The following is a 26,166-nucleotide window of genomic DNA, read 5'->3' on the forward strand; positions in this document are numbered from 1 at the left end:
GGTTTGGATTGTGAATGGCCTGCCTGAGGCTGTTTCCCTAAGTAGGAAGTACAAGTGTCTCCAGAAGACTTGCTGGAAGAGTGGGGAGGTGGTTGTTGCTGTTGTTTTTAAGAGGAGGTTGGCTTTAGTGATGGCGTGAGAAAGGGGAGACCAGGAGGAAACTGTGAGTAGAGACACACAAAGTTTACCAGCAGTGCCAAGACTTCTGTGTGTCCTTTCCTATTTTCTTTTTCATATCTTCATTGCTTTCAGAGAGGAAGGGAGAGGGAGAGAGAGAAACACCAGCAGTGAGAGAGAATCACTGACGGCCGCCTCCTGCACGCCCCACCCCGGGCCCTCCGGTCCTTTTGGGTCGCACTGTTCCCTCCACCTGGAATGTGTCCCTCATCCCAGCGGCAGCCTCCGCCCGTCCACCTGACACACGCCTGCCCGGACTCCAGGCCCAGCTCGAATGTCACCGTCCCTTGCCAGGTTTAGCAAATTAAAACACAGGATGCCCAGCTGAATTTCAGATAAACAATGAGTAATCATTTTAGCCTAAGCCTGTCCCAAACATCTCACGTCCCAGGTCTCACACGAGACAGAGTCAGAGGAAGAAATTGTGCGGTTTATCCGAGATTCCCAGGAGCTGGCTCCCCTCCGCGGTCCCTGACTCCTTTTCCGCTCAGGTCTCCTTCCACCTGCTGCCCCGGAGGCGTTCCAGCACTCTCTGTGCACCTGTCACCACACTCCCCCGCCCTCTGTGTCATCGGCCCCTCACCTGCCGCGGCGGGAGGTGTCACACATGAGCAAGCGGTGCTTTCCCTCGCTTCCCCGATCCGGTTACCCTGGGGGGTGACGTGGCAGCAGCATCGCATGGGGTTTATTTTCACTCAGGATGTTTGTGATGAGGTGGGAAGTTAACTCTTGCATGGGATCACAGCGACACCGCTGTTACCAGATACATGTCCTGAGCAGACAGCTCATTACCTGGTGGAGCCAGCCCGTGGCCGAGCCCAGCCTGTGGCCGACACCTCCACTCTCCCCGCCACAGCCCTGAGAGGTGGGCAGTGTGGGCTCTTGGGCTCCCACCCCTCGCAGGTCTGGTGTCAAACAGCACATCAACAGCGGCCCAAGCAGGTCCCTGCGGTGAGGGGGAGGGCCTTCTGTTTTGGGGACTTAGGCTCAGGAGCTTCTGATCACCCACTTAAAAAAAAAAATATATATATATATATATATATATATATATATATATAGTCAATTTTTTACAGAGAGAACGGGAGAGGGATAGAGAGTTAGCTACATCGATGAGAGAGAAACATCGACCAGCCGTCTCCTGCACACGCCCCACCGGGGATGTGCCCACAACCAAGGTACGTGCTCTTGACTGGAATGGAACCTGGGACCTTTCAGTCCTCACACTGATGCTCTATCCACTGAGCCAAACTGGTTTCAGCTGTCCACCTCTTTTTTAAAATATCCATATTTTTATTGATTTCAGAGAGGAAGAGAGAGGGCGAAAGATGGAAACATCAATGGTGAGAGAATCCTTGTTTGGCTACCTTCCCCCTCCCCAACTGGGGACTGAACCCGCAGCCTTGGCATATCTGGATGACGCTCTAACCAACTGAGCTACCTGGCCAGGGCCCACACTCCTCTTTAAAAAAAAAAAAAAAAAAAAAAAAAATATATATATATATATATATATATATATATATATATATATATATATATATATTTTATGATTTTTTTACAGAGAGGAAAGGGAGAGTGATAGGAACATCAATCAGCTGCCTCCTGCACACCCCCCACTGGGGATGTGCCCACAAACAAGGTACATGCCCTTGACCAGAATTGAACCTGGGACCTTTCAGTCCAAAGGCTGACACTCTGAGCTAAACCGGTTAGGGCCACACAACTCTTTTTAATTAAAAAACAAAACAAACAACAGACACGGTTTGATCTTATTGAACTCAAATGTTTTCTAAACTTATTTGATCAGGGAACTACCCTCCCAGCCTGCTTTTTCTGAGGGGCACCCTACTCAGTCGGTCAGTCACCCTGAGAGCACACCTGAGGGAGTGGGGGTGAGCAAGTGCTTTACAACCTTTGCATTCCCTCCACAAGGCCCTCACTTCGTCCCACACTGTGGCGGGAGGAAGCCTGCAGGCCTCGGGGCCGCCCTGTCTGGTGCTTACTGCTGAGCCCAGGCTCGGAGTGGGGGAGGCACTCACTGCTGCTGAGCCCATAGTCGGAGTCAGGAGTTGGGGAGTCGAGGACTCAGGGAGTCGTGGGGAGGCCAGGTGGCTCAGGCAGGCCCTGCCCTGTGCCGGGAGCCTGTGCTGGCGGCCACTCAGAGAGCGTTAAGAGCACCGGGTTTTGTGTGGGGTTGAAAACACCTCCCACGGCCACCTTTGGACAGTGACAAGGCCGCCTGGGCCATCCCCAGGGCGTGCCATCTGAGGAGCAGGCGTGCTCTCTTCCCCAACCATCTCCTCTTTTCAGTGTGTTTTCTCGCCCAGAACACACTGAGCTCAGGCCCTCATCTGCACAATTCCGGGGTGCTGCTGCCTTGCACAGAGAACTGGTGTGAGCGGCGTCTCTCAAGTCTGTGGAGGGGGCTCCATCGGGGGTGTGCCCCGTGGGGCTGGTCAGGATGAGCTACTCCTCAAGTACCGCCTCCGTGTCGCCTCTAACACAGGCGCTGTGCTATCTTCTACTCTGACATCTTAACTCCGTGGTCGGCAAACCGCGGCTCGCGAGCCACACGCAGCTCTTGGGCCCCTTGAGTGTGGCTCTTCCACAAAACACCACGGCCTGGGCGAGTCTATGTTGAAGAAGTGGCATTAGAAGTAGTTTAAGTTTAAAAAATGTGGCTCTCCAAAGAATTTCAATCGTTGTGCTGTTGGTATTTGTCTCTGTGGACGGATGAGTTTGCCGACCACTGGCCTAACTGGATTCCTGATAGCATTTGTCACCACCTGGATTGCTAGGTATTCTTCCTTTTTTGCATATTGTCCTTCTCCACTCAAATGACACATCGACTCCACGGGGCAGAGGCTTATGTTTGGCCACTTGTGGGGGGCGGGGGCTGGTGCCTGGAACAGCAGCTGGCACAGTGTAGACACCCCCTAACTCTGTCTGTTGCGTGAACAAAGGATGTTTTTTCCTACTTGGGTGGCGATTGGCTGTGGAGAGTTGATGGGCAAGGCCATGGACCAACCAGCGGCTCTGCGGTGGGGAAGGGGACAGAGTGCTTGCAGACAGCTGCCTGGCCCAGCCCTGGGCCCAGGCCCGTGTGGAAGCACAGAAGGACAGAGAGCAATAGAAATGAGCTTTTATTTGTAAAAAGTTACAAAATGATATTGTACAAAAATAAAGTCTGTAGAGAACTTTGGTTGAGTAACACAAACGACCGAGACAGATCAGAGAAGTCAGAACTTCCAAAGAAGGGCCCTCCTCACTGGACCAGGCGGTGATCGCAACGACAGAGAAAAATCACAAACTTTACCCTTCCGTGCACTTGGTGAGGGCGGGCTCCGTTAGAACCGGCTGGGTGTGCAGGTGATGCTACGGCGTGTGGGTAGGACCCCACCGAGTCCTACAGCCCTCTGGGCAGGGGCTCCCCACGGGGAGCTGGGGCTCACTGAGTGGCCCCCTGGGACACCAGCCCCCAAGCTTGCCAGGCCTCTGGATGGAACAGACGCCTCTGGGTGGGGTGGTATCTAGCTGTTTCCGGTGTGACCAGAGGGCTGGGCTGGGTGCCCCGCTCTGGCCCCAGGGGAGGGTTGGGGAGAGGAGTGCCTTCCCTCCATTCCCAAGTTGTGCGAGAAGGGACGGAGAAGGGGAGAAGCATGGCAAGCGTGGGTGTTGGGGTTGGGGAAAGGGATGTCTGGTAACTGCTGCCTCCTGGTTACTTTGTGAGATTAATAGGATTCGAGGGAGGCCAGTGGGGTCTTTTTGTGGCTAACCCTGTCAGACGTGGGGGCTAGCAGCCACTCAGGCAGTGACAGAGGATCTCCTCGGTAAAAATTCCTTTCATGAAGCATGCCCCACGCTCTGGCACAGGGCACGGTGGATTGTGCAGGCACCAGCTGCCGGCAACCACGGGGTGGGGTCTGGGCTCTAGGAGGTGGCTGTTCCCATTCGCCTGCCTCCCCTCCAGGGCGTTCATCGGAACGTGGCACACTCGGGGGGCGCGTCCACCCTTCTGGGCCACCTTCTTCCACGGGAGGGGTCCCTGTACAGGGACAGCCACTGTCACCTGAGTGGAACCCTGAGGGCTTTGATGGCGACCCACAGACCCCGTTGGCCATGCCAGGCACGGCATGCTCTCAGGAACGGCGGGAAGGATGGAGGAAGAGTCTCCGTTCAGAGTGGAACCCTGGAGACCTGGCAGGATATTACTTTTAGGTCAATGTTGGGTCCAGAACCACCCACCAAAAGGAACTTAACCTTTCGTATATATGGTTGTGCATGTCACAGACAGCTCTGTGTGGTGGGGAATAAGAGGTTAAATCCATGGAGCATAAGAGCTAACAAAGACATAAAACCAAGGGCCGAGGGTCTCGGCACGCACCTCCCTGGAAGGGAGTCTGCCAGACATGCTCCTTCGGACGCATTTCTTTTGTAAAAAGGAAGAGAGATAGAAAGGAAAACAGAGGAGATGCTGCAATCCGGAGAAATAAAGGAAGGCTTTTCTTAAAAAGGTAAAGTAAGTGATTTTTGCCTAGCGGAAAAATGGCTTAATACTTTGAAAAGCAAGGACCCTTTGTTCCCAATTAAACTTTCCTTTGTCACCCTTCTTTGCATTTTGCGAGCACATGTACTTTGGCACCTTTGAAAAGAAACTTTAATAAATAAGGGACGAAAGAGAAACTCATTAAGTGAACGGTAATAAATAACAATAACTTAAATCTCAATAAATATCTTTTCTCTATTTTCCGTTATCTGAAACAGATGCATTGCATCGAGTAGCTTCTCTGGTCACTGGTGACCACGCGCAGCCGGAGCTGGGGTGTATGTAACGTGTCTCTCTGTAAACCGACAGCCGCGGGGTCTCCCGGCCCCGGGAGGCAGGGGCCTTCCCCGCTCGCTCTCCTGCAAGAATGCTGCCGGAAAAAAAAAAACGCAACGCAACCCGTTTCCTGTTTCCAAGGCCTTAGAGGAAACACTCGCAGGTTGGTTTTTAGTCTCGAGGACAGCCTTTTTGGTTCCTAGCCAACTTTTACCCACCCCACGAACCAAGCTCCAGAGAGCCACCAGCCAGCGGCTCCCTGCACACTGGTGGGGTAACCCTCAGGCCTCACCTTTCAGATGCAAAGGTTACTGTCTCTGTGTCTTTGCCTCCCGTCCACCCCCCTCCTCCCTGGGGCATGTCTGCACTGAGGGACACAAAAATAAACCTTTCTTGCTTTCAGCAGTAAAAACGCAATGACAAGGAATGACACCAGGATTCCGTTTCCCCGGTGTCTCCAGATGTGTGAGAACAGGCCACAGGAGACACACCGGCTTAGTGTCAAGTGCATCCGCAACTGTGCCCGTGACTGGGCTGGTGGGCTGGTGGGCTGGTGCTGGTGGGCTGCATCAGATGAAACCATGGCAACCCCCACCCCGGCCCCAGGGACACCAGCCCTGGGCTTCTGGTGGCATCGGCTGTTGTCCGGGAGAATCCAGACGCCGTTTCCTCTCTCCTGTCCAGGTCTGTGTAGCTGGATCTCTCTGTCCCAGGCTCCCACACGTCTTCTTCCTCTCCTCCTCCTCCTCCGCCTTGGTCCTCATCTTCCATTCTGGGCAAACCTTTCCTGGGAACCTTGGTCCCTTTCTCTGCACCGCAGCAGGAATGCATACACAGCGGTCTCTGGAGCCGGAGTCAGACACAGCCACACCTCTTGGCGGAATGCTTCCTCAGGATATGGTAAACCAGGTTATCGTCCAGAAACGACAGGTCGTCGTCGAAGGCGATGGGCCTGCAACAGGCCTGCCCCGCCTTGTCACTCACCAGCCTCCGGCTCCTGGACAAGTTCTTTAGGATTTTGTCGTACATCGTCTCGGCGGCCTCGCAGGAGCCGCTGCAGTACCGGAAGATCAGCTCCTCCTTGGTTTCGTAGCCCAGACCCAAGTCCGTGACGTTCAAGTGGATGGAGGTGAGGACGCAGCCCCGGTTCTTGCCCCTGGGGCCCCTCCGGCCCTTCCCTCTGGGGCTCTCCGGGTGGGCGGGGCCGGCGGCCTGCCGATTACGCTCCCTTCTGGGCAGCACGGCCATCTGTCTGTCCGGGGACCGTTTCAGTCTTTTAATGGTGGCCTGAATAAAGTCCATGACGTCGTCAAACTGGTCAGGATAATCCTCTGGCATAGTGGCTGTTCAACGAGAAAAGAGGAAAGAGAAAACGTGAGACAGTGACCGTGACCATTGCCAGCGTCTTCCAGACCCAAGTGCCGCCTGAACTCTGCCAGGACGGGACGCACGGCAGAGCCAGCAGCCCGGCCAGCAGAGTGACCACTGTCCCCCCTCCCACCCCCCAGAACAGCCGACAGGCACCCTCCAACACTCCACAGGAGGAACATGGTTCTGTTGAGAGAGACTGAGCTGTGGGTGGCACACTTTCTTGTAGAAAACATCCTTAGAGGCACGGTTTTCATTGGGATAACATGTCCATTTTTAACATGTTGATGTGAGCAGGCTGGTCCTCAGAGCTGGTTTTCTAGACTAAAAATAGCCTAGAATAGCAGGTCACAAACTGAGAATGAGCCAAGGTGCTCCCCCAAAAGGCAGGCTCCTATTCTTAGGGGCGGGTAAGTGGGGAGCCAGGAGTCTGCAGCTTTTACCAGACCCTGGAGGGATGCTGATGCAGGCGCTGGATGGAAAGCCTGGACAAAGGATTTTCTGGATGGGAGTCTCCCAACCTGGCTACTATCCAGCGGTCCTCCCTGACATCTCCCCCACCTACCCTGTTTCCCCGAAAATAAGACAGTGTCTTATATTAATTTTTTCTCCCAAAGTTGCGCTAGGTCTTATTTTCAGGGGATGTCTTATCTTTCTATGCACTAGGTCTTATTTTCGGAGGATGTCTTATTTTCGGAGAAACACAGTAACACTTCTGCGCGGTGGAGGGGGCCAGAATAGTCCTGATGGAACAAATGAAAAGCTCATGAAGGCAAATCTGTTTTAAAACTTCCTGAAAAAAACCACAAAGAGACTGCAGGACAGATTACTTTTCACTAACAAAGAGGCTAATTTACCACTTTCTTGGAGCAGCATGAGATTAAAAAAAATACGGTAATTCTGTAAGACGACAATGAGATGTGTTGGCCGTCAGTGGAAGGAGATGCAGTGTGTGCACACGTGGAGTGTGACCCTGGGTGGGCCCGGCCGCTGCTGCAGGCTGTCACATGACTCCACCGTCTTTGGTTAAAACAGGACAAGACCTGTGGGACGTCCATTGCATGGAGGGATGAGGAGGCCCTGCTACCATGTCTGAGCCCTTTGGGTAGAAGCAGGAGTTCGCTACCTTTGGGTGTTTTCTGCTGTGTTTCGGCATTTGCTTTCGCTGGTCAAGTGAGAGAGGGTCAACCATTTTAACACGTTAATACATTTCTGAAAGAGGTGAGTAATTCGAATGCCCGTTTACTAGGTGCCAGAACTTTTATGCTCTCCTCATCCCATTTTCAGAAGATTTAGTCCGTGTAGGGCTATACGTGCCTTAACAAATATACCACAGAAGAACTGTTAGCAAGAGTGACTGTTTTCTTCCAAGACTGTGACAGAGTAGGAAAGGATTACATTGTGCCTACCCCACATCCAATTGTCCTGTCATGAACTGATTGTACCAGGTATCAGGTATCCTATTGCAGCGTTTTTCAACCGCTGTTCCGCGGCACACTAGTGTGCCGCGAGATGTTGCCTGGTGTGCCGTAGGTGCAGACAAGACAAGAATTTTATAATTTTTCACTATTTTGTTTACTTAATATTTCATAATAAAGTAATTATAAAATACTTTCTTTGTGTTTATTTGATTCCTATTCAAGAGAATTACTTTATATATAGTCAATATAGGCACAGAGTTAAATTTTTTAACATTTTCTAATGGTGGTGTGCCTCGTGATTTTTTTCATGAAACAAGTGTGCCTTTGCCCAAAAAAGGTTGAAAAACACTGTCCTATTGTGTACAACAATCCAGCTGACATGACTTAACCACAGCCAGCTATCTATCATCTATCTATCTATCTATCTATCTATCTACCTATCTATCATCTATCTATCTATCTATCTATCTATCTAGATATAGACTATAATATAATATAATATGAACTATACTAATGAACAGAGTGGGACCAGTGACATCCCCAGAGCACCCAGGTACCCAATGTCTAAAATTTGGCACTGAGGAGGAACCAAGATGGCGGCATAGGTAAACACCTAAACTGCTGCTTCCCACAACAATTTCAAAAATTACAGCTAAAAGATAAAATTTGGCACTGGACAATTTTGCTGCCCAGAAGTCCTGAAGTTACTCCACCCTGGCCTATGCCCCGTCTCATCTCCTGCCAGGATGACTCCCTTGTCCCCACCTTACCCTCCTCACGCCCATTTTCCACCTGAAGCCAGAGCAGCACTTTTAAAACTGTGCATGCTTCTCACATCCCTGCTCTGCCTCTGCCCCACACCCTCCAATGGCTCCCATTTTTCTCGGGGGTGGGGGTGTGGGGGTGGGGAAGCCAAAGTCCACAAGGGCCTGAGGCCCTCCCTGAGCCTGCCTTGCTCTCCCCGAGCCCTTGCTCCTTCAGACCTCACCTTCCCCTCCCAGCCTCCCTCCAGCACCCCTGGCCTCCTCATGTTCCTCAGACACAGGGTTTCTCAGTCTCGGTACTACTGTTGGGGGCTGACAGGTGCATAGTAGGATTTTTAATGCATCTCTGGTCTCCATCGACTGATGCCAGTAGCGTGCCCCCCTATCCCCCCCTCCAGGGACAGACTAAAGGGCCTCCAGACATGGCCAAATGCTCCTGGTGACAACATCGTGTGGGCTGAGAACCATAAACCAGACTGGAGCGGGGACTCGGGCTGCTCCCTCTCCGCTGGAACACTTCCTCAGAGCACCCCGTGGCTCCCTCCCACATCCCCTTCAACTCCTTTCTCAGATGGCCCCCCACCAAGTCCTACCCTGTCCTTCTGTTTAGAACGCACTCTCCCCCAAGCCGATCCAGGCCCGCCTGCCCTCCTGCCCCTCCTGCCTGCCGTCACACGGAGGACGCAGCCCTGTCTGTCCTGACAGAGGTGGACCCCAGCAGGCAGGGCCTTTGCTTGCTTGCTCACCAATGGGCCCCCAGGCCTGAAAGAGCACCTGGTCCCGGAGGCCCTCAGGGCTTTTGGAGTGAGCCCTTCACGTTAAGAGGGGGACAGAAAGAGCCCGTCATTCCAGGGGGACTCTGGCATCTGCAGGGCACCAAACTCTTAGGAAATGAAGGCTCCAACACACACAGCCGCCTCACAGGGGTGCCCTGGTGCTCCACCCACCAGTCCGCACAGTCACTTTCCACCTGGGAGCCGAGGTGAAGAACCAGCTGCAAGCAGACCGCACGCTTCCTCCCCCCTGCCCCAGCCTCCTGCAGCTTCCCAGCGTTAGGGCGCATGCCCACCTCCTGCACCCAGTCCTGTTTGCCCAGCAGGACTGAGGAGGGGGAGGGTGCTGAGCTGTCACTTCCTCCGACACTTTCTAACTGCACCTCCCTAGGATGTTTTCTTTTTTCTTAAAACAAAACTTTAAATCTGTCTAATGTAAAGAAATGAACTACTTATTTTGAAAAAATGAGCTGCTTATGCTGTTTGTGGATTTCCCCCCCCCCCCCCAGTAAGGTGTGCTCGGTTTCAGACATCCATGCTTGCACTTCTAAAACGGCTTCTATTTGGGGCGATTAATCAAGAAAAGTCTTCCAATTGCAAAAAAGGCTCTTTGTTTCACAAAGGACTCCCAGGATGGGGTCCCCGGGGGCCACTGAAGAATTCCCGAATAGATCATTAACTTACAATCCTGGGAACACAGAACGTTAAAATCATCTCAGAATCAGCTGGAGATTAATTACCAATGAGGATGAAACATTACTAAGATGTTAACAGAAACTAACGGGGGAACATTTGATTACTAAAGTTCAACTAGGCTGGTGTAGAGACCCATTACTTTATATGACATGAGAAATTACAATTTCATGTGGCTACGGTTATAATAACGATTTGATTCAGCATTTATAATGTTCTATTTATTACCAGATACTTTCAAAGTTCCTGACAAACAGGTTCCCTCCTGTTTAAGACATTCTGACTGCATGCCTTTTTCCATTGGCTTTGCCGCCAGACAAAACACCAAACACTTATTTAAACGCGAGTTTCTGATAAATAGTAGATAGATTTTCAGTATAAGCATTCCTCCATAATGTCTGGGTCATACTTAAACTTCATTCTGAGACTGTTTATAGTCCTTTCATATTTTTTAAAAATATGTTTTTATTGATTTTAGATAAAGAGGAAGGGAGAGGGAGAGAGAGTAACATCCATCAGCTGCCTCCAGCATGCTCCCCAACTGGAGATGGAGCCCAGAACTGGGCATGTGCCCTGACGGGGATCCAACCAGTGACCTCTAGGTGTGTGGGACAACATTCAACCAGCTGAGCTACGCTGGCCAGGGCCCCTTTTCTCTATTCCAAGGGCCACTTGGCCTCTTTGGGATGATGTGAGTGGCGGGGTAATCGCACCAACCACATTGGCTTTTGAGGGAGGGGTTCCCTGAATCCAAAGGCCGCCTGGCACTGGGAAGCAGTTGAGAAACCTTCGATGTGTTATTGAGGAGTGCAGTTAATGAGGCCTTCTCCTTTCTGTGGGAAAACCTCCCTCACACTGTAGTCAATGTGGGGATATTGATGTAAGTCCCAAGTTCAGGCCACAGGCGACTCTTACTGAACTGAGGACTCCCCCTCCTCCCCTTTCTTCTTCTTGAAAAATAGAGAAAAAGGTATGTATGCTGAGAGTTTTACAAGGATATACATTTTGGGAACCAGGAAAGGGCAACCTTATATTTTCTAAACCACGGAGTAAAGAGTCCTGTCCCTTCCAACTCAATTCCCAGTTCCGGGCCTATGGATGCTGACTGAGTTCAATCATAGAGCGGCCTCAGCACGAGGTATGTGGGGGGCCAGGAGCCATGCACCTCACTGAGCCTGTCCTCGGACCTCCTGCTGAGAATGCCTGAAGCCCAGAGCTGCCTCAGTGTTCCAGGAATCCCCCAGCCGAGGGGCAGACAGGCGCTGGGTTTGGAAGGGTTCCCTACATTAAGACCTAAAGTCATATCATTGTGTTCTTTATGCTATAAAGGGCTTGGCAGACTGTCAGCTACATGGCTGGCCCTCATTAGTATTAACTTTGATAGTAAAATACCTGCAAACTACAAAAGAGGGCAATCTTTTTTAAAAAACACACACACAACCAACAAAACACTTGCTCACTCCCCAGACCAACTTGGGGGAGAGATCTTGGTTGGAAAACAGGTCCTTCTAAAAGCTCAAGTTTTTGCCCTAGCCGGTTTGGCTCAGTGGATAGAGCGTCGGCCTGTGGACTGAAGAGTCCTGGGCTTGATTCTGGTCAAGGGCACATGCCCAGGTTGTGGGCTCAATCCACAGGGACAGCCCTACAGGAGGCAGCCCATCCATGATCCTCTCTCATCATTGATGCTTCTGTCTCTCCCTTCCTCTCTGAGATCAATAAAAAAATATTTAAAATATATAAAAATAAAAGCTCAAGCTGTTGAAAAATAAAAATACCCAAATGCACTTAAGTTGTTTTTCAGTTTGCAACTGATTATGCTGGCATCGTTCTATTTAAAATATTTCCCCGTTGATGTGCACTTTGTGCGCACAGTTATTTAAACTCATGGGGCCTTGTGTGGGGGCACGATCCCAGAACGAGCCGCTCCCGGCACACGTGGCCTCCCTCGGTTATGGAGGAAAACACGTCCCCCTGGGAGCAAGGAGCTGGGAGAGTGACTATTTTTTTCAAGTTAATCGAGTGTTTACAGGAACAACGGGGAGGCCTCAGAGAATTCCCTGCAACAGCGACGCTGGAAGTACAGAACTTGGATTCTGGCCTTGGCTGGCCAGCGTAGTCGCCCGAATGCCAGCTTCCTCCTAGCAACAGGCCAGGTGAGCGGGGTTCTAATCACAGGGTCATGTCAGATTCAAGGCTAGGCCGGCCTTTAGCCCGTCTTCAAGCTCTGGGCCCTTTAAAGCTAATCTAAAAATGACATGAGTCCGGCTGCACAAGGCTGTCCACAAGCTCGAGGGGATAACCCCTGACCCCAGCGGAAGGAGGCTCGGAGGACCAAGGGGAGGAGCCCGACGGTCCCAGGAATCAGGAGCCATCTTCCCAGCCAGCCGGGCCGCGGGGGGCTCAGGGCCTCAGGCCCAGGTGTGGCTGCTCTGGGAGGACGGGCCTCTGTAGGTAAAGCGCCGGCATCCGTGTTGTGCATGGGCAACGGTTAGTGCACCGAGGACCACAGGGCTGAGCTGCTGCCCCCTGAGGCCTTGAAGGTGAGAGGGCCTGGGCATGCCCGGCGCTGGGTGGGCTGGTCCCTGGGGTGCTGGGCAGCCCCTGCCCCTGTGAGAGGCTCCCCGAGGGGCTGCCCGCAGGCAGGAGGCAAGTGGAAACCCCAAGTGGGGACATTTAACCTAATATTCTTTGCCCACCTGCACCCAGGTCAGGTCCACATTGCTTTGCAGACCAAGTATATGAAAAATGGTTCTCTCTCTCCTGACCCACCACCAGCTTGTGTGTGTGTGTGTGTGTGTGTGTGTGTGTGTGTAGTTATATACAGATAATTATACATATATGTATATATAAACACATGCATGCTTATATGAAAAGATTCATGTAACCTCTCAAGAAAATTCCCAACTAATGTCATTCATTAATATATATATATAATATATATATATATATATATATATATATATATATTTATTGATTTCAGAGAGGAAGGGAGATGGAGAGATAGAAACATCACTGATAAGAGTCATTATTGATCGGCTGCCTCCTGCATGCCCTACACTTGGGATCGAGCCTGCCATCTGGGCATATGCCCTGTGACCTTCTGGTCCATAGGTCAGCGCTCAACCATTGTGCCACACCAGCCGGGCTCATGTCATTCTTTAGATTAGCTATTTTTTTCAGTCAGGCACAAACATGCGTTTCTTTCACAACTATTGAGATACCCTCAGAACTACATCGTGGGGTCTTTTACAGTTCCTCACATTCTATATTTTAAAAACAGCTTCCTTGATGCACTTAACGAAACCACCTTACCAATATAAAGGATGGATGGATGCCGACTTTCACAGAGAGCTAACTTTAAACCCAGCCACTTCCCTGCAAGGCTAACGCAGGGATTGACAGTCTCTCCACTGTACAGACCGGGAAAGTGGGGCTCAGCGCAGACCCACATCTGCCCAGGGCCACGGGGCTCATAAATGTGGTCCCCGCGGCTGTGGTGTCAAAGCTCAAACCCGTCGTAGTTCTCCATGACACCTGCTTGTTTCCGGGCAAACCTCTGACTCCCCTGCAGCTTTGGGATGGAGGGGCATCCTATGCCACCGTCCCTCAGCCTCCCACACCCACAGCCAGACAGCTGACTCCACCTGGCACGGTGAGCCCCCGAATGCAGAGCAGGCAGTGAGGAACGCACCTGCGGCTGAAAATTCCGGATGAATTCTAACAGGAGGCGGCCGCGCCCACGGAACCCAACACCCTGTCCCCACGCAGGGCGAGCGTGGCCTCAGGGCCTCTCCGGCCTGGCTCCGGCCCCCGGGGTGCAGGAGGGCTGGCGGCGGCCCAGCTGAGGCCGGAACACCGGCAGCCAAGGGCGGCGGCAGAGGCAGACACCGCGGCCCCGGCTCCGGAAGCTCCTCAGCGCACCCTGGCACCCGGCGCGGGCTCCTGTGGCAGAGCCGGAGGGGCCGGAGCCCGGGATGCCAGTCTGGGTCAGCCCTGCCCAGCCTCCTGACCTTGGACTCGTCACTCAGAGCCCGGTGAGGTCAACCAGACCCTCCGGGCCCCTCCCGGGCCTAAAAGCCAGAGATGTGGACAGGGTCTTGGTGGACAGGGCTGCCCAGCCTTGGTGTTGGTCACCTCTGTCCGGCAGGGGCCGCCTCGGGGGTGTCCCCCAGCATCCCACTACCTCGGGGCCGGGAAGCTGCACAGGAAGTACTGTAGGTTCTAATTCTCAGCCTTTTCAGTTTACCTCTTGGCCCAACATTTGAGATAATCACCGCCACACATCTGTCAACACATCAAGGCCTCTTCCTGTGCCCTCTTCGGACACAATGGACAGACAGGTCCTGAATTTGAGCCTCAAAACCCCCCCATTTCTAGTGGGAGACATCCCTCCACCTCAGTCTCCGTTTGCCATCCTTCACTCTCCAGCATCCAAAAGCCAAACGGGAGACTTGCCGCTTCCTTAAAGTCTCTTCTCTTATTCATCTCTGGTGTTGCCACTTGAAGCGTGTGTGGGTCAGACTCAGCTCCTGTCCCTGAGGCTGGGGCCACCGAAGGGATCGCGAGAGCCCCACAGCTGGCCCTGGACCCAGCCGACCCTGGTCCTCATCTGACCTTCATCGGCCTCTGAGATATACAATGTCCGTCCCCGAGAATGTCCCAGTTCCCCGAAAAATCCCACCAAGTCCTGTCATCTGCTACTACTTAAAAGTGCTAATTTGGCCACTTGTTTGAACTAATTAGAAAAACAGTCCGTCAGTCACTGAGCCCTGGGGCGCGGTGCGTCTCACACGATGTAACAAGTGTCCTCCCCTTGCTGTGGATGGAGTGTTTGTCAAGTGCGAGCCGACCCCCCTGACCCGGCGCTCCTCCTGGGCTGACCTCTCGAGGGTCCCCAGCACCTGCTCGCTAAGAATCATCACCCGCAGAGCCGTCTACGGAGCCACCGTGGCCACGGCCAGAGCTACCAGTGCGGCTCCCCACAACCAGTGGCTTGATGACTCGGGTTTATTTGAAAAGTATTTGTGCTGTAAAAACACCCGTGTTTTGTTGTCTTAAAACTGCCATTTCTGGACCTTCTTAAGGCAGAAGGAAAAGACCAACCAGATCACAAACCATTTCAGAAAGAGAAATCGGGGCCCGGGGTACACTTTGAATAGCCACTTCGCCCACTGCAGCGTCACTTTCTTTCCCATCTCTACTGGGACCGATAGCGCACACACTTATTTGTTATACTGCATCTAGAATTTTTTTAATCCTACCACTTAACTAGAAATACTTGTCTGAATTATAATGGAAATTGCTGCATGAATACCAACAGCCAAAAAAACCCCAAAAACCCTCCCAACCCCCTTGCCCCCAAAACCCCAGTCACTTAGGCAGACAGGCTAATATCCATTTTGTTCCTCTGATTCTAATTACTCTGCTGTGATCTCCACCTGTGTCCACACTTTTATGCTAGTGATGCTAATAATTTTATAGTAACAGAGCATGGCTCCCCTGGGGGGAAAATGTCCTTCCTCCTGCTTTTAAGCCAGGAAAGCAGCCCACGGGGTGTCCATTTGTTAGCTGATCCACGCACACCTGGTGGGAGCAGAGAGCACTCCAGTCGGCAATGAAGGCTGCGCGCTAACGAGGTGCACCAGGGGCTCCGCGGCTGCCCTTGGAATGACCTTCGTGGGGAAGGGCGAGGAGGTGACCCGACCAGATTAAGGTAAGGTGACCAGATGTCCCGCTTTTGGCAGGCCAGTCCCAATTTTCAACAATTTGTCCCGAGTCCCGCGGCATTTTTAAAAAGTCCCAATTTTTGGAAAGAATTTGAGCCTCAAAACTTGATGTGTGTGTGGGTCAGACTCAGGACTGTCCCGCCAAAAGCGGGACGTCTGGTCACCTTAGGTTAAGTGCACAGCAGGCCCCGGAGAAAGTAAGCCCCGTGGTGTCATCAGAGGCAGGCAGTTCAGGGGAAACCCCAATGGACCCCAGAAGCAGTGGAACCCGAGCTGCCTGTGGCTGAGAGGCCAGGGCTCCCGGGGACCCCCAGCCTTCCCGGTGGGCAGAGCTGTGGGGATGAGGCCTGGGGGACCTGGGCAGGAGGAGGAGGGATAGAGAGAAGAGAGGAAAAGCGAGGGGAAGAGAGAAGAGTGTTCGCCATCAGCTGAGTCTGTTAGACCTGTGGTCAGGGTGGGGAAGGCCTTCACCCCTGCCCCAGGGAGCGCATTTACTGGAATGAATCTCTTGGCCCTTCCTGTCATCAGTTCTAAGTTTCCTTCAGAAACGTCCCCTTCCCCAAACCCCAGCGCCTGGCTCCCTCCTTGCTGACGTTCTGTCGTAGCCAGAGAGCTCCATCGCTGTGTCGCTGTGTCACCGTGTCCTGGGCTGGCGGGACACGATCTTGTGACACGGTCCCAAGTGCTGGGCTTGGGCGGCCCTGGGTCCGGCGTCGGCTAAGCTGCTTAACCACACGGAGTCCCCATTGCCCCTTAAAACGGGGATGGCCACCCCGTTCCCCGGAGGGACGAAAGGTTTCAGCTCAGGCCTGACAGCCTGGGACACGCGGTGTCAGGAAGTCCACATGGTTGTCACGTCTGTGGCAATTCCTCAGTGATGTCTACACAGAGGCCATGGCATGCAGACCCACTCCCCCGGCTGTAGACAAAGCGAGATTTCCCTGACGGGGATGAGACCCTGGTCCCGCGGCTCCCGGGAGAGGCCCGGGCCCCGGCATGGTGGTCTGTGTTCTGGGGCAGAGAAGCAGGTCTGTCTTAGGTGTCTGCCATCTTCTGTGTTTCTCGAAATGCCCAACTATTGCCCTGGGCGGTTTGGCTTAGTGGATACAGTGTTGGAATGCAGACTCAAAGGTCCCAGGTTCGATTCTGGTCAAGGGCATGTACCTAGGATGCAGGTACATCTCCAGTGGGGAGTGTGCAGGAGGCAGCTGACAGATGTTTTTAGCTCTCTATCCCTCTCCCTTCCTCTCTGTAAAAAAAAAAAAAATCAATGAAATATATTTTTAAAAAATGCCCGACCATGAACCTGACAGGCATCAGCAGGTTCCTCGGCCCACGGAGAATAATTCTGTGTCCATCTGGCCAGATCAGTGTCGGGGGACTGAGGCTGGCCCCCCGCTGGGGACACAGAACACTTTCCAAAGTGCCTGTCGGTCATTTTAAGAGAATCAATTTCGAGATTCTCAAACTTGCACAGGTGCTGTCTCTCCCAGAACTGGCCTGCCTGCGAACACCCCTGAAGCTGGCCTGGCCCCCGTTTCTCAGCCGCCCTCCTGCTCACCGGGAGAGGTGTGCTTCTCCCCATCTCACTCCTTCTCCCGGGAGGCATGGCCAGGGTAACACTGAAGGTGCAGGGAAGGACAGTCAGGTTCGGTGGCTCCTGGGAGGGCCCAGCATCGTGAACTTAGCGTCCTGAGGTTGACAAACCCTGATCACCTAAAACAGTGGTCGGCAAACTGTGGCTTGAGAGGCACATGAGGTTCTTTGGCCCCTTGAGTGTGGCTCTTCCACAAACTACCACGGCCTGGGCGAGTCTATTTTGAAGAAGTGGCGTTAGAAGAAGTTTAAGTTTAAAAAATGTGGCTCTCCAAAGAAATGTCAATCGTTGTGCTGTTTATATTTGGCTCTGTGGACTGAGGAGTTTGCTGACCACTGGCCTAGAACTATCACAAATCCAAACGGAAGGGAAGTCTGCAGGGCTGCAGGTGAGACAGCCCGGACCTTTAAAAACATGTCGTGAGGAAAAAAGGCTTGGGGGCTAGTCTAGAATAAAGGAGAATAAAGAGGCGTGGCGGTCAAATGAGACCCCCGATTAGGAAAACAACTAAAAAAGACATGATTGGCAGAACCGGGGGAATTCACTACGCACCCTCTGTTAGATAACAGTAGCGTATCGACGTTAAATTCCTGAGACTGGCAGCTGGATTGTGGTTCCATAAGACCATCTCCCTATTCTTAGGAGGTACCTGCTGAGCTGCTGGATGGTTTTCTGGGAACTAACTCCCAAAAGATTCAGAAAATAAAGATGAAGCAGAATGCCAAGAGACTTGGTGAAGGGTACATGAGGACTCTCTGTGCTGTGAACACTTACTGAGGGAAGGTCCCGGGTGAATAACCCAAGACATATTGAGGCAGGAGGTGCTGTATTTCATTCTGGCGAGGCTCTGTGCTCTGTCTGCCTCTCTGGCTACCCACCCATCCATCTATTCATCCTATAATTAAGATCGACAAGTGTGATGGTTTTCATGCATGTATGTTAACATGTGTATTTGACTTGAAAATGGACTTGGCCCTTTTCTGACCAAAAAGTCCATTTATTGGGGCCGATGAGTTTCATGTTTCTCTAGGAGTTGAATACACTAAATCTGCAAGGTCAAAGCTTTTCCAAAAATATATGGGAAGCACAGATACGGTTCCCAAATGGGCTGGACCTCACATCGATACAAGGAACTGAACTTAGGATAAAACGCTATAGACGTCATCTTACACGTATGCAATAGTTTACAACATCCTGGGCGCAAGTTCATGACGCCCCACTTCAGTTATTAGTCTACAAAAGTGGGTTCTGTGTCCACCTAGCGAACTAGGTGTTTTCCATGGCGACCCTCACTGCCCGTGCACACCCTCTCTGCTCCCCATGTGGTAGTCACGGGCGCATGTTCCCATGTGAATGCCCCATTCCCTGGGCAGAGGAGGAGGGATCAGAGAAGAAGCACCTTCTGGAAGCTTCCCAAAGGTGTAAGCCTAGCAAGCTTTGAGGAGACCTTGCTATGTCCCAAACAGTTAGGGAGCCTTCTCTCATTGCTCAAGGCATCCGGTTACCGGAGTACGTAGAGAAATTCACGTTTCTCTCTCTGTCTGTGAAGTAGCCATCTATAATAATAAAAGCATAATATGCTGATTGGAATGGACATCCTTCCAGACAAAGCCAGGTCTGCAAGGGAAGCCTGGATCCTGGGCGCCAGAGGGAAGCCGTGCAGGCAGCTGGGGGAAGGAAGCCCTCTCTTGCACGAATTTCATGCTTCTGGCCTCTAGTTAATGAGCCCAGGCCCCACTGCAGCCCAAACAGAATCACGGAAAGGGCCTACAGGAGATTTATTGGCTTGCTTGCTTGATTTTCTTGGGAATCTGTGCTTCCGTGTTGGTCAATGTATTATTTTTTTTAAGGGCAGAGTTTTTTTGTTTTTGTTTTTAATTATGTTTTTATTGATTTTAGGGAGAGAAGAGGGAGAGGGAGAAAGAGATAGAAATGAAATCGAGTCTGAAACTCAGACATGTGTCCTGACCGAGAACTGAACCCACAACCTCTTGGTATGTGGGCCGATGCTCAAACAACTGAGCCACACCGGCAGGGCAGTGGATGTAATTTTAACAAACCGGTGTTTGTGTTACCTTAGTCTTCTGATGTGGGAGCACAGTCTATGTGGGGACCAAATTACCGGCTTTGGTGCTAGAAGTTGGGGGGCTGAATTCTGGACTCACCATTCCTGAATTTGTGACCCTGAACAACTCTCTAGGTCTCATTTCTTCATCTGCATCATGAGGATACTAATATCTCCTCTCGTCTGCAGGGGCTCAAGCACCCTCAATTTTTTTCTAAAATATATTTTATTGATTTTGTACAGAGAGGAAGGGAGAGAGATAGAGAGTTAGAAACATCGATGAGAGAGAGTCATCGATCAGCTGCCTCTTGCACACCCCCTACTGGGGATATGCCCGCAACCAAGGTACATGCCCTTGACCAGAATCGAACTCGGGACCCTTCAGTCCCCAAGCCGACGCTCTATCCATTGAGCCAGGCCGGTTTCGGCAAGCACCCTCGATTTTAGGACAGGACATAAAGCTATTTGTTAAAAGCAGGGTTAGCATGTGGGCCACTAAGAGGTACTAGTCCCTTACTTGAGGATTGATAGGTGGAGACAGCTTATACCCAGAAGCTTCTGAAACACAAGGCACCCTATCTCAAAGTGAAACGGCACCTGTGCCTTACACCCCACTGGTGAGCAGCTGGCCACCTGTGTGACCTCCACAGGGCTAGATGGCGTTGCAGCCAGATTAAGGTGACCAGACGTCCCGCTTTTAAACAATTTGTCCAAAAATCGGGACTTTTTTTTAAAACACCGTGGGACACGGGACAAATTGTTAAGAATCAGGACTGTCCCGCCAAAAGCGAGACGTCTGGTCACCTTAAACCAGATCCCACTCTCGGCCACCTGCCTGTGCCAGGAGCTTCAGGGGCGCCCACGGCCATCAGAGAACAGAGCAAGCACCCTCTTTTCCTGGGTTTCACAGCATCTCCTAATCTGGCTGTCACCTACGGAGCTGTCCTAGATTTCACACCACTTCCCGCCACCTGTTCCCAGCACTTGGCGGCGGGTCTGGCCTCTTCCTGTGTCCACCACCTCCCCTCTCCCCATATGGCGGCCACACATTTGCCCCCGCTTCTCCTTGGTCTGGAATGTGCTCTTTTCCTTCTTCCTCCCCTTCCTAATGCCCGTCTTTCAAGTACCAGCTCAGATCCTCCCCCTCTCCCGATCCTTTCCTGCTGTGATCTCCAGTGACCTCATTGCTGGGAATTCTTACCGTGACCGCAGCTAACGTAAACCTCTGGCAGACAAAGGTATCTGTCAGGCTGACAACCGCCTTCCCACCCACCCGCCCACCCACCATCTGCCCATCCATAGTTTACAACCAGATCATAAGCTATTTAAGTTCACAGTTTTGCCTTTAGATGCCACATAGGGCCTGGCGCAAAAGTTACTTAATACTTGCTTCTCGATGGAGCTCCAGTGATTAATTAAAGAGCACGTGTTTTAGCTGAGTAAAGGCTGGCACTGGGTAAACAAAAGTGAAAGGGATGTGGGAAGGGGAACACGCCGGACAGCTTTTGTTTTCCTATAGGCAAAAGTAGAATCTTTTGAGCAGAATTCTTTGGCTGTTGGATCAGCCGAAGGTCCTAAGATGGGCCAATTCAAATGAAGCCTGAAATAGACTTCTCTAAACAGCCACAGTTTGAAATAGGTCTGGAGCCTGAGGCCAGAGCGAGATGGTGGACTCAGATCTCAAGTAAGGATCAGTGACTCCTAAAAGTCTGACATGCAATTTCTTCCCCCAGCCCCTGTATTTATTTAAATTTTTTTTCTCCTTCTGATGTGCAATTTCTTGATCCCAGGAGCCCCTTTGTAGCTCAGAGAGTCACTTGATTACAGTATGGCTCATTCCTATAGTTCCCAGAGCTATACGAAGCAATAGCTCTATTTATTCTATTTCCCATCACATTCCATTGGAAAGCTTACCATTTAACCAGCTGGTTGCACCAGAAGTGTCCTTAGCTGGATAACCAAAGGCTGAACGTTTACTGAAATTCACTAAAGTTTTTTGCTGAGTTTAGGAAACAAATTAAATATCCAGCTGGGATCACTCAGGACAGAAACACAGTCTCTCAATACAGGTGGCCTCCAACTCACAGCCCCATGACGGCTCCCATAGAAAGCTCTTAGCTGGCCCTGGCTCCTTTCTCTCCATAGGGAAGAGGGTCTCCCCGTCATCACTATGAGGATCTGATGGGGGAAATTCCACAGGAACCATGTGAGCTTAGAAGATGGGGGAAGGGGAACCTGGGAAGCGCCAGGGGGAGCTGACCCAGGGGCAGACTCCCAGGCAAGGCTGACCTGCCTCCGTGCGTGCTGATGGACCCCATGACGGTGGGGCCCAAAATAGCCTTCCCCCCAGGCCTGCAATGCTTTCACTCTCCGAGTCCTGCTGCGCTGCTTGAAATTCCGCCGTGAGAGTGGCGTCTTGGCCGAGGCGGTGGGAGAAAAGGCGCTCTTTGGGTGCAGGGCCATGGGCCATTGGAAACAGCAGGGTGACAAACAGCAACCACAATTCTCATATTTGGGGCTTTCCGAAGCATTATCCCATTTAACCCTACAGCCACCCATGAGGCAGGCTTAACGTTGCCCCTATTTTACCAATGAGGAAGTGGAGGTTTAAGAGATGTGAAGTAACAGCTGGGATCCAAACCATAGTCTGAACGGAATGGGTGGACTGGAGCTCTTGCTCTTGAAATGCCCCAGTTTCTTGCTCTCTGCCCTCCTACAGAGGATGGACCTCCTGCAGCCCAGGAAGAGACTCTAGCCCAGTAATACTGTGAATTGTATTTCAGTTATATCGTGGCTTACTTGCTAGCTTCATTTAGAAGATTGCTCCTATAGGCCAGTGGTCGGCAAACTGGGGCTCGCAAGCCACATGCGGCTCTTTGGCCCCCTGAGTGTGGCTCTTCCACAAAATACCACCGCCTGGGCGAGTCTATTTTGAAGAAGTGGCATTAGAAGAAGTTTAAGTTTAAAAAATGTGGCTCTCAAAAAAAATTTCAATCATTGTACTGTTGATATTTGGCTCTGTTGGCTAATGAGTTTGCCGACCAATAGGCAATTTTGTGACATGCCACTAACAGGAGGAACATAATCCCGTTATATTACAACAAGCTGTGGGTGACCTGTAATTACAGCCTAACAACCTCCACGTTTCCTCTAGCCGCTTCCAGTCCCACAAACAAAGCCCACGTTACCAGTCCAGGGTTTTCCCATTTACTCTTAGTTTACATAAATACACCACCCATCTATCGCTTCATATAGCTACCAAATGGTACCGCACCCCTACACACTGGACAGTATGTTCCAAGAGGGCAGGGGCCCTGTCTTCTATGTGTACCAAGGGTTCCCTAGCACCGAGGACAGTGCCTGGCACAGACAGCCACACATGAACTCTTAAGTGAATCATGCTAGTAGATCACAGCTTCTTAACACCACACGCACTGGGTGCCTTTTCTGTGGAACACCGTTAGAGCGAGCTGTCGCCCACAGCCAAGACCCGGTATGAGACTGTGAGGAACTAATGCATTCACACAAACTGTGCAAGATGGTTTTAGTCCACAGTTGACGTCCTTCCTCTCACATAAAGGGTTCCCCCCAAATAGCAAACCAAATGCTCTCTGTGGTTTGGGGAAACTCTGGCCCCAGCTTCGGCGGACCTGCCTCCTGCCACCCTGGGACTCCTGGGCAGCCTGCCTTGTGGGTTTCCTTGTGACTCTAAAGTGGGATGCCCTGTGAGTTCCACCTTCCTCATGCCTGCCTTAATGCCCTTTGGAGAAGAGACTGGCACAAAGCAACATGAAAGAACAAAGGGAGCCAAAGGGAAGAGGAGTCTTGGATGCCCCACAAGGAAAATCACAAGTCTGTGGGTTTCCACACGCTGGAAGTTGCTATAGGGGGCGGCCACAGCCCATTTGCTTTGTAGCCAACCTCTAGGGAAGCAAGGGAGCCACTGACCACTTCTCCTTGGGCAGTTCATCCTCGGAACAGAATCCCGACCGCTTCACGGACACTGGGACCACAGGACACAGGCAACGCCAGGGCGAGTACATGGACGGGGCACAGCCCAGTCCCTTCTGAGCATCACAGAATGTCTGGGGCGGCGTCAAAGAGCCACCACTAAGTTACCGCGTGCGAGAGGAAGAGCGGCCAGGATTTATGGCACCTTATAGTTTCAAATGGAACAAGTGACTTAATGTTTTTCTGCACAAGCCTTACCCAGCGGCCCGGTGTACAGTGCAGGATATAAATGTCAGCGCCGGGACAGGGCCGCGCTGACATGGTGGAGTGCTCAGAGCCTGCACACTGTCAGGATCCCGCTTTCCCTGTGCTGACAGCTTGCTACCGGATTGGACATACCTGGAGAGAAGTCCGTCTGGCTTAGGAGGCGGCCCCGTTTCTCTGCAACTTTCCTCTAAGATCTGCGGGGTCTTCCCACAGAGACAGCAGCCCTGGGTGGGCTCTGCTGGTTCGGATGTAAGTGGAGGAGTCAGAATCCTGTCCACTGCGACTCAACATCCGTTTTGGAAAGGGGAAGGAATCTCGCCCGCCCCTAACAGGCTTCCCCTCCTCCCCGGTCAGCAGGGACAATGCTACCTTGCTGTGTGATTGGTGGTACCTTGGAGGCAGATTTCCGTAGGCTCTTAGCAGGTCATAGTGATTCTAACCCTGACTGCACATCAGACTCACCCGGGAAGACCAAACCTCCAGGTGCCCAGGCCACACCCAGACCCATTAAGTCCGAACCTCTCAGGTGAGGCCCAGTGTCAACAATCCACGCTCCCCCGGTGATTCCAGTGAGCAGGGCTCTCTTAGGAGACTTTCCCCAAAGGACAGGGCCGGGGTCTGAGGGCCACCCTGCAAGACTCGCAGCCACTGGCATTTGGGAGAAGAAAGTCCTTCCTTTCCTGTACAGTTTTAAATGGTTTATTGAGTTCCCAAGGAAGTAAATGACGGGTACAAAGTCACAGAGTCCGTGGGAAGCAGAGCCAGAACCAGGCGCCAGCGCTGACTGAGGCCAGGTGGGCGGGACACTGGTTTGCTACTGAGGGCTCCAGGAGCCAAGGGGCTGCATCCCCTGGCAGCCACTGTCCCCTCCGGCACGGCCTGGTGAGAGACCGATCGTCTGCCACGGGGTCTCGGGGCCTCCGGCCTAAGCTACACGAATGGATGAAAAGCCACGTCACTCAGGTCACTCACACGGCGCTGAGAGACACTGGTCCTGAGGGGCATTTTACATGCAAGGTCGTGTTGCAGAATCATTCACAGAGACGCAGACGGAGACCACAGCCTTTAAGGATAGGTTTCTACCGTACAACCGAGTGATGGAAACTCTGAGAGCAGATATGTTAATTCCAAGGAGTCCAGCATGTCCTCTTTCTCACCTAAGTCACTCTTGAAGTCCTCCTTTGCCTTGAAAAAGGAACTTTTGGGGGGACAGCCGGCAGAAGATGCTTTTATTGTTGTCAAGAAGCATATAATAAAGGCACCCCATTTCCCAGGCTGTTCTCAGCCCAAGGCTGCAGGGTTTGGGGGACACTTGCCACACAGCTGACTTGTGGGGCCACTTGTGCTATGCCTGTGACCACAGAATATTTCAAGTGCAAACTAGCTGGGCGGGGGGTGGGAGGTGGGGGGAGGGGGAGAGGGGGAGGGGGAGGTGGGAATCACGGGAGGGGGAGTAGCCAGGGTGACTTCCTGGCTAGAGCTCACTATTGCTTTCTTTCTTTCTTTTCTTTTTCTTTTCTTTCTTTCTTTTTCTTTTTTTTTTAAATATATTTTGTTGATTTTGTACAGAGAAGAAGGGAGAGAGATAGAGAGCTAGAAACATCGATGAGAGAGAGTCATTGATCAGCTGCCTCTTGCACACCCCCTACTGGGGATACGCCGGCAACCAAGGTACATGCCCTTGACCGGAATCGAACCCGGGACCCTTCAGTCCCCAAGCCGACGCTCTATCCATTGAGCCAAATCGGTCTCAGCTCACTATTGCTTTCTTTGGGGATTGTATCAAATGTTATGCCTTCCTTACCTACATCCTCCCTCCCCCCTCATGACCTCTAACCTGTAATGCAGCATGCCTGGCTTCGGGCAGCAGACAGGCTTCTGAAGAGCGGAGGGTGAAGGAACCACAGCTGACGCCTGAGGAAGAGCCCGCTAAAACACCCGGGAGAGGCCATCCCAGATGGGTCTTCTAACCTGGCTTCTCGTCTTAGGAGTGAACATTGCCATGTGTGGGGTGGACGGCAGCGCGCCCCCAGTTCTGGCCGGCCGGTTACCCTGTGTTTCTAGTGCAGGCCCTTGTCCCAGCAGACCTGACACTGCCCAGCTCTTGCTCCGGCAATCCTGTCCCTCCCGGGCTTCCTCTGATGCGGGTTTGGCTAGTGAAACCCCAGCCTCTCCCCTGGCAAGGACGGTTTAGGAGGGAGATGCAATTGCTTTCAGGCAAACGGTTTGGAAGAGAGGACAAACAAAACAAAATGTACGTGTGTGTGTGTGTGTGTGTGTGTGTGTGTGTGTGAGAGAGAGAGAGAGAGAGAGGGGGGGGGGAGGGAGAGAGAGAGAGGGAGAGAGAGAGAGGGAGAGAGAGAGAGAGAGAGAGAGAGAGAGAGAGAGAGAGAGAGAGACACGGAGAGGAGAGGACTGTGTGTTCTGTGGCTGGTGGCCGTGGTCTAGATGTCTGTCCATCTGAAAGCCAAACGCACAGCCTACCACGTGACACCCCCTGTCCTGGGCAAACCGGCCGGCCGTGTCCCCCACAGCCTAGGCTGGC

At 52.1% G+C, this 26,166-nt stretch overlaps 1 protein-coding gene across 2 annotated transcripts in view; it reads right to left on the bottom strand.

Annotated features, from left to right (window-relative positions):
• Nucleotides 1–3,307: 3,307 nt before the first annotated feature.
• GDNF (glial cell derived neurotrophic factor) overlaps nucleotides 3,308–26,166 on the bottom strand; it is a 28,129-nt gene continuing 5,270 nt past the window's right edge. For both annotated transcript variants that reach the window (XM_084882163.1, XM_084882162.1), the window contains exon 3: nucleotides 3,308–6,339. In XM_084882163.1, coding sequence (XP_084738289.1) covers nucleotides 5,852–6,339 — 488 coding nt within the window. In that variant the 3' untranslated portion in view covers nucleotides 3,308–5,851. The remainder of the gene's footprint in view (nucleotides 6,340–26,166) is intronic.

The sequence above is a fragment of the Pipistrellus hanaki genome (genome assembly GCF_964339955.1).
Source record: "Pipistrellus hanaki genome assembly, chromosome: 4".
Taxonomy (NCBI): Eukaryota; Metazoa; Chordata; class Mammalia; order Chiroptera; family Vespertilionidae; genus Pipistrellus; species Pipistrellus hanaki.